Source organism: Excalfactoria chinensis, chromosome 2 (genome assembly GCF_039878825.1).
Source record: "Excalfactoria chinensis isolate bCotChi1 chromosome 2, bCotChi1.hap2, whole genome shotgun sequence".
NCBI lineage: Eukaryota > Metazoa > Chordata > Aves > Galliformes > Phasianidae > Excalfactoria > Excalfactoria chinensis.
Window position 1 is genome coordinate 70,066,316 of NC_092826.1, and position 12,752 is coordinate 70,079,067.

The window sequence follows — 12,752 nt, forward strand, 5'->3', positions numbered from 1 at the left end:
TCTTTTAAAATATATTGTGCAGCAGAAAAGGCAGGAGAGAGAATGCTGCTCTGAAATGCATTCAAACACATTTATTTACCCGTACTGCTCTTCTTTCAGAAGCTTCTGTTGGGTCACGTTAACATAATGTGTCCTCAGTAATATATATTCATCTTTTAAACTATGCTGCCAGTACAAGGTGCAATTGCAGCATACTGTTAAAATAGGCAGTGTAGTTATGCCAGCACGTTGCATTACTTTTACCTGAAAACATACAGTTTTCTGGATAACTGCATGAAGTATTCATTCCCCCCCACCCCCAGTTACTTCACATCCATAACATTTCTATGCAGACATGCATAAGAAGCATCCTCTGATGTCTGGCAGAATGTTGCTCCTGGCAGATGAACAGAAACACAATTTTCACCTCTCTGTCTGAGAATAACTTGGTGAATATGTTAAATTAATATAAGCCAGTATCACTAGAAATCACAGTCATGATATTGTTGGTTGACTGTTTTTGCAACTTGCTTCTTCTTCTCTTGTGCCAGTACGAGGATGTGTGAACTGATGAGCTGAAGGCAAGTGGTTAAGCAAAGACTGTCTTGCTTAAATTAGCCTCCAGGATGCCAGGCAGGAAAGAACAACTCTGAACTGGCCCATTTTTCCAGCACCGACTTATGAAATTTATGAAACAGCCTAATCACTTAAAACTAGAACAAGGTGGAACAATGCATGAAAGAAACAATTCAGTGCATTACTCCTTATTTCCACCAACTATTTCACTACTTGCGAGAAAAACAAAAAATGCAGATGGTTCCTCTCACTCTTTTTAGGAACAGGAAATTATATGATTAACTGCTGTAAGAAATACATTTTAAAGCAGACATGAAATCTACTGATATAATGCTGACTAAAAAGGCTAGGCTACCTGCAAACAATGACTACAACTATGAAGTTTTAATGATCACAATCAGTGCTTGCAAAAACAAACCTAAGATAACCTCATTCACTTAAAGTATTTTTCCCAAATTTACTTTATAACTTAAAATCTGAAGGTTTTTGAGGTTATAAGGATTTCAACTGAGATAGGTGAGCTTTTGTTTTAAGCTGACTTCTCCCTGGTCTGACTAAAAGCTTTGAATAACTTCAAGCTAATGGCCTACTATAATTCTTAAATGCTTACTGAGTATTTGGGGAATAAAACATCTTTTTTTTCTTGTTGTTGCAAGGAGTAAAACAAGGCAGATATAGATGCTAGAACAGAGCTCAATCTCTTAGTAAAAATCCTGTGATGTACAGTTTTGTGTTCGTGAGTGATTCTCTCTCCTGGATGAGTTTGCCTTATCTAAATAGAAATAGACGTTTCATACTTTACATCCAGTAGGCTTTATTTCTTAAAATCTGCAAGCAGTACAGCTAATCACATGCAAAGAGAACCATCAATCTTGCCTTGCTTCTTTCCATTAAATCTTTTTTTTTTCTTTTTTTTGTCACTATACCCAGTCGTTTGACATACATTACCATTCATTAAGCTAATGACAGCCAGGTTCGAAGTAAGAAACACCTTTACATTTGGCTTCACAGGACAAGTCAAACCGCTTGCAAGGTGAATAAGGTGGAATCTGCATACAGAAATGCATTATTTGGGACTGCACTTAGTTACTCACCAGATCTCTCTTTCTTCTTCTGGTTGATGTATTCCACTATCCCAAAATCCAGTTTCATCAGAACTGACTTAACTTTGTTGCACAATTTCTGTCCAAATTCATTGCACTTGAGGAAAGGACATAAAAAGGCACACAATACTGTGATAAAGACAGAAAGAAAAAATGCACTGAAATATTGCTTTATAAAACGTTAATAAATAAAGATTAAACAATGCATTGTATTATTAATTCTACACTATATAATTAATTTTGCATAAGATAGCCCACCTTGAAATGCCTCTGTCGGACAAACTCTTAAGAAATCTGTTTTCTGGGAGCCACTCCTACTCACCACAAAACAATACCATGGTATGCATACCAATAACATCATTCTTAGTTCCAGCAAGGGACAATTTATGATCACTGTAACGTTTGTCATCACCTTGATTTAGTCTGACTTTGACATCGCTATCTGAGATACATGGCTATGCAACATTATGTCAGAATCAACAAGCTGAAAAAGCTTGTAAGCTGTCTTCCAAAGAGCAAATGACATTTGTCAGAATGTACATCTATGTATGCATATATACAGGTGTATATATGCACATATGTATAACTATAAATAAAACACACTCTCCATACAGAGACCGAATAATGAACAAACCACATACATAAACTGTGACTGGAAAAGAGACCATACTTACGCAAGACATAGGAGAGGACAACTCCAGGAATGTAACTTCCCAAGACAGTGAAAAATGTACACACACTGCAGACTAGTAGGCAAAACTGACAAAGATATGAAAATTGGCCATTAGTATTTCCATTTTAATAAATATTTATATCATTTAGCAAGGAAAAAGTACAGAACTGATCTGTTGAAAGTTTACAGCAAAAATTCATTTGCTTTTGAGTTGAACTGCAACAAAATTGCTCATTCCAAGAAATTTTGCACGCAGCATCTACGCTAATGTGCTTACAATTAAACTGCAAAATAGCTTTATGGCTCAGAAAACGAAGTCAGGAAAAAGAAAGGAAAACATGCTGTCAAAATCAACTTTTCTAAATGAGGGTTAGACCTATCTTAAGGATATCGCTACTCTGTCACATTAGTACAGGGCAACATTACAGTACTGTGTGTACCGATACTGCATTTCCTTACCTCAGTATACTCCAACTTCTTTTCTTTGAAACATCACCTTATCATCCTAGTCATATAATTTTTTTGCATGTGTTTTTGTAATTCATATACCTTTGAAATGCATTTGATCCTCCTGTTCACTGGTATTCTCAGTCTGAACTCCTAAAATTCTTGCGTAGTACTACGTGTTTCCAATTTGCTTATTCCTAAGGGCTTTCAGGAAGAATCCTGTAGCATTTTTAATTGCGATCAAAAGAGAAGAAAAGAAATACCCCAATCTTCTACATTTTTATGTCTAGTAATAAAAATGTAAAAGTGAAATCTACATTTTCCCAGTGCTATTGTTACTACATGCCGCTACATTTATTTACTTTTTTTCTTTGAAAAAGAATGCTGCTTCAAATTGGACTAGAACTACATAATCATCCTCTTCCTCTTTGGAAAGAATAAACGCTACTCTTGCTTCTTCATGAACTGCATTCTACAGCTCAGTTTATCCAGAATAAAAAAGCAACAAATGCCTAAAGTTGTACAGAAGAAAAATTATCACAATAAAATATGAAGAATTCTCTTTTAACATATAAAACATATGATACAGCCCTTTCTGCAAACTATAGTTATTTAGGAAAAAAACCCATACACGTATGTTTTTGAATGGTGCAGCTATTTATTGATTGATTGACTGATTGCTTCTTGTAGGTTTTATAAAATAGCAATGTTTTAAATCTTCCATAGAATGACTGGTGAGGTTCCAGCAGCTAAAAAGGCAGGAATTCGTTGCTAATAAACTCTACCACGGATACCTTTCATCACGGATCACCCATCTACCCATGTTCTGCATACAGGTAGCACTTAGGAGAAACTCATGACTGAATTTATCATAATATGCATTTTGATTTCTTTGTGATATTTACTTTTTTTTTAATATATATATCTCACCTTTGTACCAAACAGTATCAAGTCATCACTCTTAACTTGGTGGTGCTTACCTTGCCAGGGTTTTGTTCCTTGAAGTGGGACATTTCTTGAAGAAATACAAATAAATTCATCAGTGCTTCTGAAAGGCACTGATTTATTCTGGGTCTGTAGTCTTGCCTGGAACTGATGACTTCCCAGCTGAGTAAAATGAACACAAATACACAACAACTTTAGTTGTAGCTCTTATGAATACTGAAGTTTGCTGAAAATATGTGAAGCCCTACTGGCTTCCAAACTAACCATGTTGAAAAGATACAGCCTTTAGTTATCCATCAGATGCTTCAGGCTAAACATATTTTACAGACATTTTTTCTTTACATACTGTACAAGCTGTAACAGTTCATAAGAATTTTAACTTTTCTCAGCAGGAAGTTATTCGATTGGCTGCTTTTGCCTAGCCCCTCTACAGGACGCACACACAGCCTACTACTGTTGTGTCATACTTCATTAGCTATGATTTATGTTCATTCTTATTTACCATCTATTGTATTTTGGAACATGAACTTGTTAGTATCGCTCACTTCTTGGTATAAGGAAAGCTATGGAGATTTCCTAGTATTTGAACATATGCTTGTGTTTTTAGAATCATAGAATCATAGAATTACCAAGGTTGGAAAAGACCTAAAATATCATCCAGTCCAACCATTCACCTATTACCAACAGCTTCCACTAAACTCTCAGAGTGAATACACACATACAACAGCACTGCTGCCTGTAGTCTGCTAAGCCTCATAGGCCAGTTATTTTGTGAGTTTTGTTCCCATATATGACAGACTTACTGGCATTTTCATTTACTTAACGCCTAACATTTTTCAGAAGATAGATGGATCCCTGCCAACACAGGCTTCTTTGTCTCCTTGTATTTTACAGATCCCTTGGAATGAGTTCACAAACCTGCAGGAACCCACAACCCCAAGGTTAAAAAAGAATGTCTAAAAAACATTGCTCCCTCATGTTATTTTTTATTTATTTTTTAATCTATAAAGCAAAAGCTGTGATGATACAGCTCTTACCAGCAAGACCAATGAATTTACTTAGAAAACCAAGGAGATAACGGTTGAAGGCAAATGGAGAGGAATTCAAGGAGTGATGTGCTTCAAAGTTATACGTACAACTGCACTGCATCACAAGAAATATGCTGATGTTTCCTAAAAAGATAAGCTTTCTCCTAGAAGAGCTGAAGTTCTATGCTGCTTCTTTCAGACAGTTTTGGGAGCAGGCAAGATGCTAACCCAGCACAGAAGGGATGGCTGTTACAATGATCAAGTGTCCTGAATGAGGCAGATTACACTGTTGCTTCAGATTTCTGGTCACAGATTAATAACAAAGCCATTCGCATGCTTGCTAAATATATGCAGAAGCATGTATTTCACTTTATTTTCCAGTGAAAAAAACCCCTATTTATATCTTTTCAGTTTGTCTTAAAAAAGCAGTCTCCTAAATATGCAGGATAAGAGGGCTGCAGGCCTCTGGTGAATTGTACAGTTTAGTCCATCCATTGTCTGCACTTAAATTTGTGAACTTTTACATACTTAGTTGTAAGCCAGAAATAAGCCTTCTTCCTGCTTCCACATGACATTCACTCTTATTTTACATGAGCACGTTACGTATCTTTTCCAACCTGGGTAATTCTATGATTCTATTACAGAAAAGGTGGTTAGGTACTGGAATAGGCTCCCCAGGGAGGTGGTTGAATCGCCATCCCTGGATGTGTTTAAGAGCCGTTTGGATGTGGTACTCAGGGATATGATTTAGCAGAGGTTTTTTTAGAGATGGGGTACTGGTTAGGCTGCGGTTGGACTTGATGATCTTCAAGGTCTTTTCCAACCTGGGTAATTCTACGATTCTGTTTTCTGTTGCACTGTGGGCTTTTTGATTTCTTTGAACCAGCTTTGCAGATATAACAGAGATTAAACATCTTCTCCTATTTTGAAATACGTGGTCTAGATAGCATCATTTTTCTATACAAGTCAGGAAGAATTTTTGTCAAAGCATCTGTTTACACACACGGGCAACGTTTCCCTCTGCCTCTATTTAACTACTGCAAAGCAAGTTCACCACGAGGTGGTGATACAGCACCATGTGTGTCAGGGTAAGGTTTGGGAACGATTTAAAACTGAACATACACACTATTAAAGAAGAGGGAGTCACATTCAAACTATAGTATGCATAGTGAAAACAAAGAACACAGCTTTTAGAAGAACTCATTTTTTTTTGCCACAGTGTAAAACCCAGTCAAAGTTTAAAATCAAAACTGTTGTCCCATTCCGGTGTTATTCTAGTACTTATCATAGTACAGTATTTACTATTGTATTGCAGTGATGTGATTACCTCTCATGTTACAGAATATTTGGAGAGAGAGCTATTTCCCTTTAAGAAAACCAAACCATTTTAAATAGTGTATCTGAAGATTGTAGGGTGAGAGTCCTGTGTCTCAGATGAGGTGACTTCTGCAAGACTGAGAAAACACATTTGCCAACCACGCAGGACACTGCATGCAGGCATTTGCCTCTGACAGAGGACATAGAAAGGCATTCAATTACTCAGGGAGGATTTGGCAGAAACACAGCAGGAGCAATCAGGAATGTTAGTAGCACAGAACTTTGTGTTCTCAGCTCATCCACAGTACTGCTTTCAATGTCCATCCTTACTGATGGCTGGAGACCTGCGCAAATTGCTATGCTACAATTCTGTCTTATGAGAACAGTATTCTATAGATAGGCTGTTCTCCTTATAGAAACAATGCTTCCAGCTTTTGTAACACAGCGTTAATCTGCATTTTAAGACTTGCCTGTTTATTCTAGTATTGAAAACTACTATTGTGACAGTATTACGAACTACAAAATCATTTCATACACTTTGCTCTATCCTTTATTTAAAACTGTTGGCAATTAAAGTGGGACTTAATGGAAGAGATGAAGTGGGTAGGACTGATGTCTGCTCTCAAAATAGAGCTTTGAAATACACAGGACAACTGTAGGCAGTTAGTTTACTAATGTCATAACTGCATAAACTAAAAAAGAAAAAAGGGAAGGCATTAGCTGCAATAATAATTCTGAGTATCTTCATGTATACTAACCACCAATATAAAGACAATATAGATCACTGAGGAGGAGACACTACAAGGCACTAAGAGAACAACAGTAACAATTAGAATACACAAGTTATACTGAACAATATCACATGTGAGGAAAGTTATCTGGTGTTGCTTCTCTTGATTGCTACCACTTCCCTCTTTTACCAGACTGAGAAGATGAAGGTGTGAGCTGCAGTGCAGATACAATGTTCTGCCAGATGCCCGTGTCTGTGCTCAGCTCGGGGTGCACTGACAAAGAAACCAAGCACAGCAAGACACTTGTACAGCTGAAGTTTACGTCTAAGCATTACAAACCTACTACTAAGCTTGCTCCACATATTTGGCAGTTTCTTGTAGCATTAAGAGAAATCTCTGTCTGTTCTGCTATGTCCACACATTTTTATTCTTTGAGGAACACCAAGGGACTCTTTATAAGCTTGTACTGATCTTGGGCAACTAGAACTGTAAGAAAGTTGGCTTATTGATCTTCTTCAGTTCAACAGTCATGCACAGTATGCGTCTTTTTGCTTACATCTTCCATCAGTTGTCAGCCTTGGCAACATTTGACTCTGTGGTCCCTTGTTCTTTGGACCAATGTGGGTGGCAGTGCACACCAGAGGTCAGAGGGTGAAACTAAGGGATCGCAGCAGAGGTCCTGGGGGAGTGAGATGGAAAGATACGGATGCAATGTATATTTGTATATATACAAAGGTATAAAGCTTCCTGAATGCTCCAGTAGAAACAGATAAAGACTAAACCTACATCAGATCAGAAGCGTGCTCTTGCAGCAGTGCACTCTTGCAGCTCAGAAAGCAAATGGTATCCTGGGCTCCATCCGAAGGGTGGCCAGCAGGGACACAGAGGTGATTGTCCCTCTCTGCTCTGCTCTTGTGAGGCCCCATCTGGAGTACTGCATCCAGGTCTTGAGCCCCCAGTATGGGAAAGACAAGGAGCTGTTGGAGAGGGTCCAGAGGAGGGCCACAAAGAGAGCTGGAGCACCTCCCCTACAGATAGGCTGAGGGAGCTGGGCTTGTTCAGCCTGGAGAAGTCTGCAGGGTAACCTAATTGCAGCCTTCAGTACCTAAAGGGAGCCTACAAACAGGAAGGGAGTCAACTCTTTACAAGGGTAGATCCCAGCAGGACAAGGGGAAATGGTTTTAAGTTGAAGGAGGGAAGATTTAGGTTGGATGTTAGGGGGAAGTTCTTTACTATGAGAGTGGCAAGGTGCTGGAACAGGCTGCCTAGGGAGGTTGTGGATGCCCCATCCCTTGAGGTGTTCAGGGCCAGGTTGGATGGGACCCTGGGCAGCCTGGTCTAGTATTAAATGTGGATGTTGGTGGCTCTGTCTGTGGCAGGGGGGTTGGAGATTCATGATCCTTGAGGTCCCTTCCAACCCAAGAAAGTATTCCAGCATAATGTTACTTACAGTACTTTATTGAATGACTTAAAACATGAACCCTGTCCTTCCTGTCAAAATAGATTTTATAATTCCAAGGTTCCAAAGCGCCTCTTTGAGGATGTAAACAGCCAGCTGTGTCTGAACTGCTTCAGTTTTTGTGTACCATTTGGAAAGAGGAACATTTTATACTCTCCTGACTTACACTACAATCCTATTCCTGAACCGTCAGTAAAACTGAAGACATTCAGAGAGAAAACGAATTACTCATATCCTTCTAGCTACTACATCATTTCTAAAATGGAGCAAGTATATAAACTGTTTCCCAGTAGCTGTACAAAAACACACCCTCCCTCCCCAGATGCTTCAATCCATCACAGTCACAAACACTGGCCAGAAGAGTCACTGGCATTACATTCTCTAAATATGACTGATGGTGTCATACTCTCAGTTTGTATCTAGACATCTGTTCGAGCAAAGCCCCATCACATTTCTCTCAGAAAGGTCATCAGCTCTCATGTTACTGGTTCCAACATCTCTTCGTGATGTGCTGGATTTTTCTTAATTATGTGTACATGGTTTTGTATATATCCACGTATACGCACTACTTGGAACTGCAGGGGGCACAGAGCAGACCGTGATGTAGCAACTGAAGGATTGCAACTACATAAACAGAGAAGTCGATAATTATAGTGCTTCCAAACCTGCCTCGTTCCCCTGCTGTAAACGCACACACTTCAAACCTGTGCAGACTCTAATTTTAAGTGGAACTCACAATCCGCTTCCCAGGGTGGAAGAGCTCGAAGTTAAATTACCACAGATACGTAAATCAAAATGTAGGTAACAAGGCTATTCTGTATTTGGCATTTTTAAAAACTTCTATCTAGAGCTCATAGAAATCCAATTCTAAGGAGCATTTAGTGTCATATCAGAGCATAAACATCTGGTAAAATGCTATACGGGACATGATATTTAAGGTCAAACCTCAAAGGTAACCAGGAGTTTAGTATAAAACTCGAGCAAATTAGATCAATTGTATAAACTGTGAGCAAAACTGGATCAGGAAGGTTTATTTTCTCAGGGCTTTCACAGTTCTCTCCTGGGAAGAAAGGAACCACCGCAGTGCAAAAGGGAAAGACTACAGTGATGCAGTTCCCTTTCTTCGAAACAAACATTCCATACCCAGCATACACCTGTTTCAAAAATGTATTTAAAAATTGTCTTCTAAATTATTCAGGGACGGAGATAATGGATATTCAGCGGTATTTAGATAATGTTTGTGAAAAATCCTTAAATGTGCCTCTCTGGCCCCACAGTTTAACTTTCAGATGACTGTATACTCAAAATGAAAAGAACCATCCTTCGCTCTCCAAAATATATAACAGTAGAAGAAATGCAACTTACAAGTAAGTGGAATTGAGAACCGAGGATACTGAAGCATTGTGGCTGAAAACACAGCAATACTGATGGGCATTAGTGTCATACAATATACCCAGTCTGTGGATGCTATGTGCACTGTATGGAAAGACATAATAGCAAATACCACTGAACTCACTGCATAGCATCCTAATGACCAATATGGCTAGTTCCAAAGGTGATTATGCAGAGCTGTGTTTTAATCTGTGCCGCTTCTGGATCCTATGCAATAGTTAAGTATACTGAAATAATTATTGCTGTGTCATGTGGCTATGACACAGTCAACAAAACTTGCAATTTAAATGAATCATTGGGACACCATGTAAAGTTCTACTTTCTTAAAAGAGATCTGTGGAAGAGTTACTTCTGTAATTAAAAGAATGAGGAATTCAGCAAGCATCTGGAAATACACCGCTTCTCACACTTCCCTGACAACCTTTGTCCTAAAACTTTTTGTTACAAGGTCTGTATTTCTTAGAGAAATCTCACCAGCTTGCAGATGTCCGTATGCACTTTATTTCTCACTGCCAATCTATAAACACTGCAAAGGCTTGGTGTGATGTGATAACGTGGCAGATATAGCCTTTAAGCAACCACACTGAACATCCTTTCACTACTAAGGATTAGGCATGCTTGGAATCTTTAAAATGTACAAAATTATATTTTCATTTTAAAAAAAATCAGCCTTTAAGAGTAACACCAACACTTCCCAATCCAAAAAATCGTTCATTGCCATCTCTCTTGTTGTTCAAATACATCATTTCTAAGACCTAGATTAATTCAGCAGCATGCAACACTGACACTCAAACTTTAAAACTATTCTGAACATTCATGAGTCTTCTGCTGACACATGAAATTTGTGCTTTTTACTGATAGCTGTTGTTATTATAATTATTATTATTGAAGGGGATGTGTACCAAAAGCAGCTTTATAAAAGCCTTATTTCACAGCTTTCAGTAACAGCACGTCCCCTTTTATTTCTATTCTTGGTAATATTGCTGTACTGTGAGTATGTTTAAATGACCAGCATGTGATAAGCTTGGATGTGCTTTTCTCAGCGGCCTGCACAGCAGACTGGTCAACACATGTGACTGTCAACAAAATAAAATATATGCAACCTTTCATCCCTGTGTCTATCAGCTTCCTGCACAGCGTGTTAAACTGAAGTCGTGACAGCATTTGTTCTCTTCAGCACACGTGGGAACAACTTGTCACCACTGTGCTGCCATACCGATCCCATAAATAAAGATCTTTTTTTTCCCCTCTGTTTCGCTCGTCAAGAAAAACTTATCTGAAAAAGAAAGCACTACTATCATTATAAAAACACACTCTATAAAGGGATAAGGAAATTCATCTTGTCTTAGAGGCTGCCGGAGGAAAAAAAAATAAAATAAAAGACAGATGATTACCAAGATTTTATTTAGAGAGGATGCATTTATCTTCTACATTCAATTATAACATCGGTTGTGTTAGAAAGTGTTGTCAAGGAGCTATATTGTCCTTTTTTAATGATCAGATACAAACTGGCGAGCCCAGCATTCTTCAACACAGCAGAGCCTCCTAAGTGTTGTTGTTTTTTGCTGAATGTCCAGCTAGATTAGCAAATACACTCCTACTAACATGTGGGGCATTCCCCTGTGCAGCTTCTCTATGCTGACTCTCCTCAGCAAAGTGACAGGTCAGCTCTGACGGGAAGCACTTCCTTTGGCCCACACTACTCTCACCCAGCCCTCCTGAGAAGAATACCGGCTACTCCAGTTTGAGGTCATCCAGAATGTGAAACGTAAGCTGACGGTCAAGTGCTGTTAGTTCAAAGTCATGATTTGCTAAATCAGCACAGACTCTTCAGATGCTTTTTGTATGAAAATGACTCTTTCAAGAGTCACATAAATACTATTACAGACTCGCTTTCTATTTAGTAGAAGCTATAATGCTATTACTATTCTTTGTGGGCTGCTGCATTTTTAGCAGAAGAGTACAAGGGCTGGGATCTTCCAGGTCAGCCTCGCATTTGTAATAGAAACCAGTGATTTAAAGAGGTATTTTTATTGCACTATTTTTGTTTACAAAAGTAAGGAAGTTTTGTTTCTGTCAACAGAAGCATAAAGTTCTGTTTGCTGAACTTTACATAACTCTACCAAGTTGCTGGAGGCAATTCTTCATTTGTTTTTCTCTCCTCAAAGTGAATTCTTTTAACCCTTTTCACAAACTCAACTCATTTTCTTCCTTCAGCCTCCACATTCTTTAGCTGAGATACTTCTACTTCGAGGCCTCTCAAAGTCAAACAGCTAGGAAAGATGAGCTGAGAACTCCTTGACTTGCAGAGCAGCTGTGTGAGAAAGGAAAACTGCATTTTCAACTGCCAAACAAAGAATACTTTTAAATTTGCAAAAGCATCATCATGACTTTTTCAGATGATATCACAAGGTGGTTTTAACTCTATGAAGAATGTCATTCTGTTTTCATTTGACTCCAATGATCCAGTGGCTGTTTGCTTGGATGCATTACTGAGAGCTCCTAACCACTCACTGCCTACATTTGTGCAGCAAGTTCAATAATTAAAGCAATATCAAATACTTTTCACTTTTCTAGTTAATATTAGCAGAAGACACAACTACTCTTACGTGGTTACAAATCACTCATTAAATAACACATAGATTTGACTTTAAACCAGATCTCCATTTTTCCTGAGTCACAAGCGTACAGTGACAGAAGTCATGCATTGAGATTACAGTTCAAAAAACAACTGGTTTAAAATACAGGTCAAAACAACACAGCCCTTTTTTATCCAAGTCAGCAGAGGTTTCAGCAGTTTAGAGCGCCATCCTTTTTGATAATGAGCACATAATAGCAATTAGAGCAACAAAGACATTGCTCTAATGCAGTTAGTTACACTTCAGCACATGCCTGAAGAACTGTATTCACAGTGCCTTTAATACATTCTTGGCCATCATTAGATTCCTCATGAGCTGTCATTTTTTATGCTGTTGTTTTTTAAAAAAATGCTGCAACTTTCGCATGCAATGGGGAAAATACTGTTGTTATCTTAACTACTTCAGTCCTTGACCTTTGACTACATCCTTGCTCACTGTTTTTCACCTGCTATGACCTGGGATC

The 12,752-nt window shown here is 38.4% G+C and overlaps 1 protein-coding gene across 1 annotated transcript in view; it reads right to left on the reverse strand.

The window, feature by feature from the left end:
• The window catches only part of RETREG1 (reticulophagy regulator 1), a 61,793-nt gene that overhangs the window by 7,601 nt on the left and 41,440 nt on the right, over window positions 1–12,752 (reverse strand). Inside the window, exons 4-6 of the mRNA XM_072329301.1 lie at window positions 3,759–3,885; window positions 2,333–2,417; window positions 1,650–1,787 (exon numbers count right to left, since the gene is read on the reverse strand). Coding sequence (XP_072185402.1) covers window positions 1,650–1,787; window positions 2,333–2,417; window positions 3,759–3,885 — 350 coding nt within the window. The remainder of the gene's footprint in view (window positions 1–1,649; window positions 1,788–2,332; window positions 2,418–3,758; window positions 3,886–12,752) is intronic.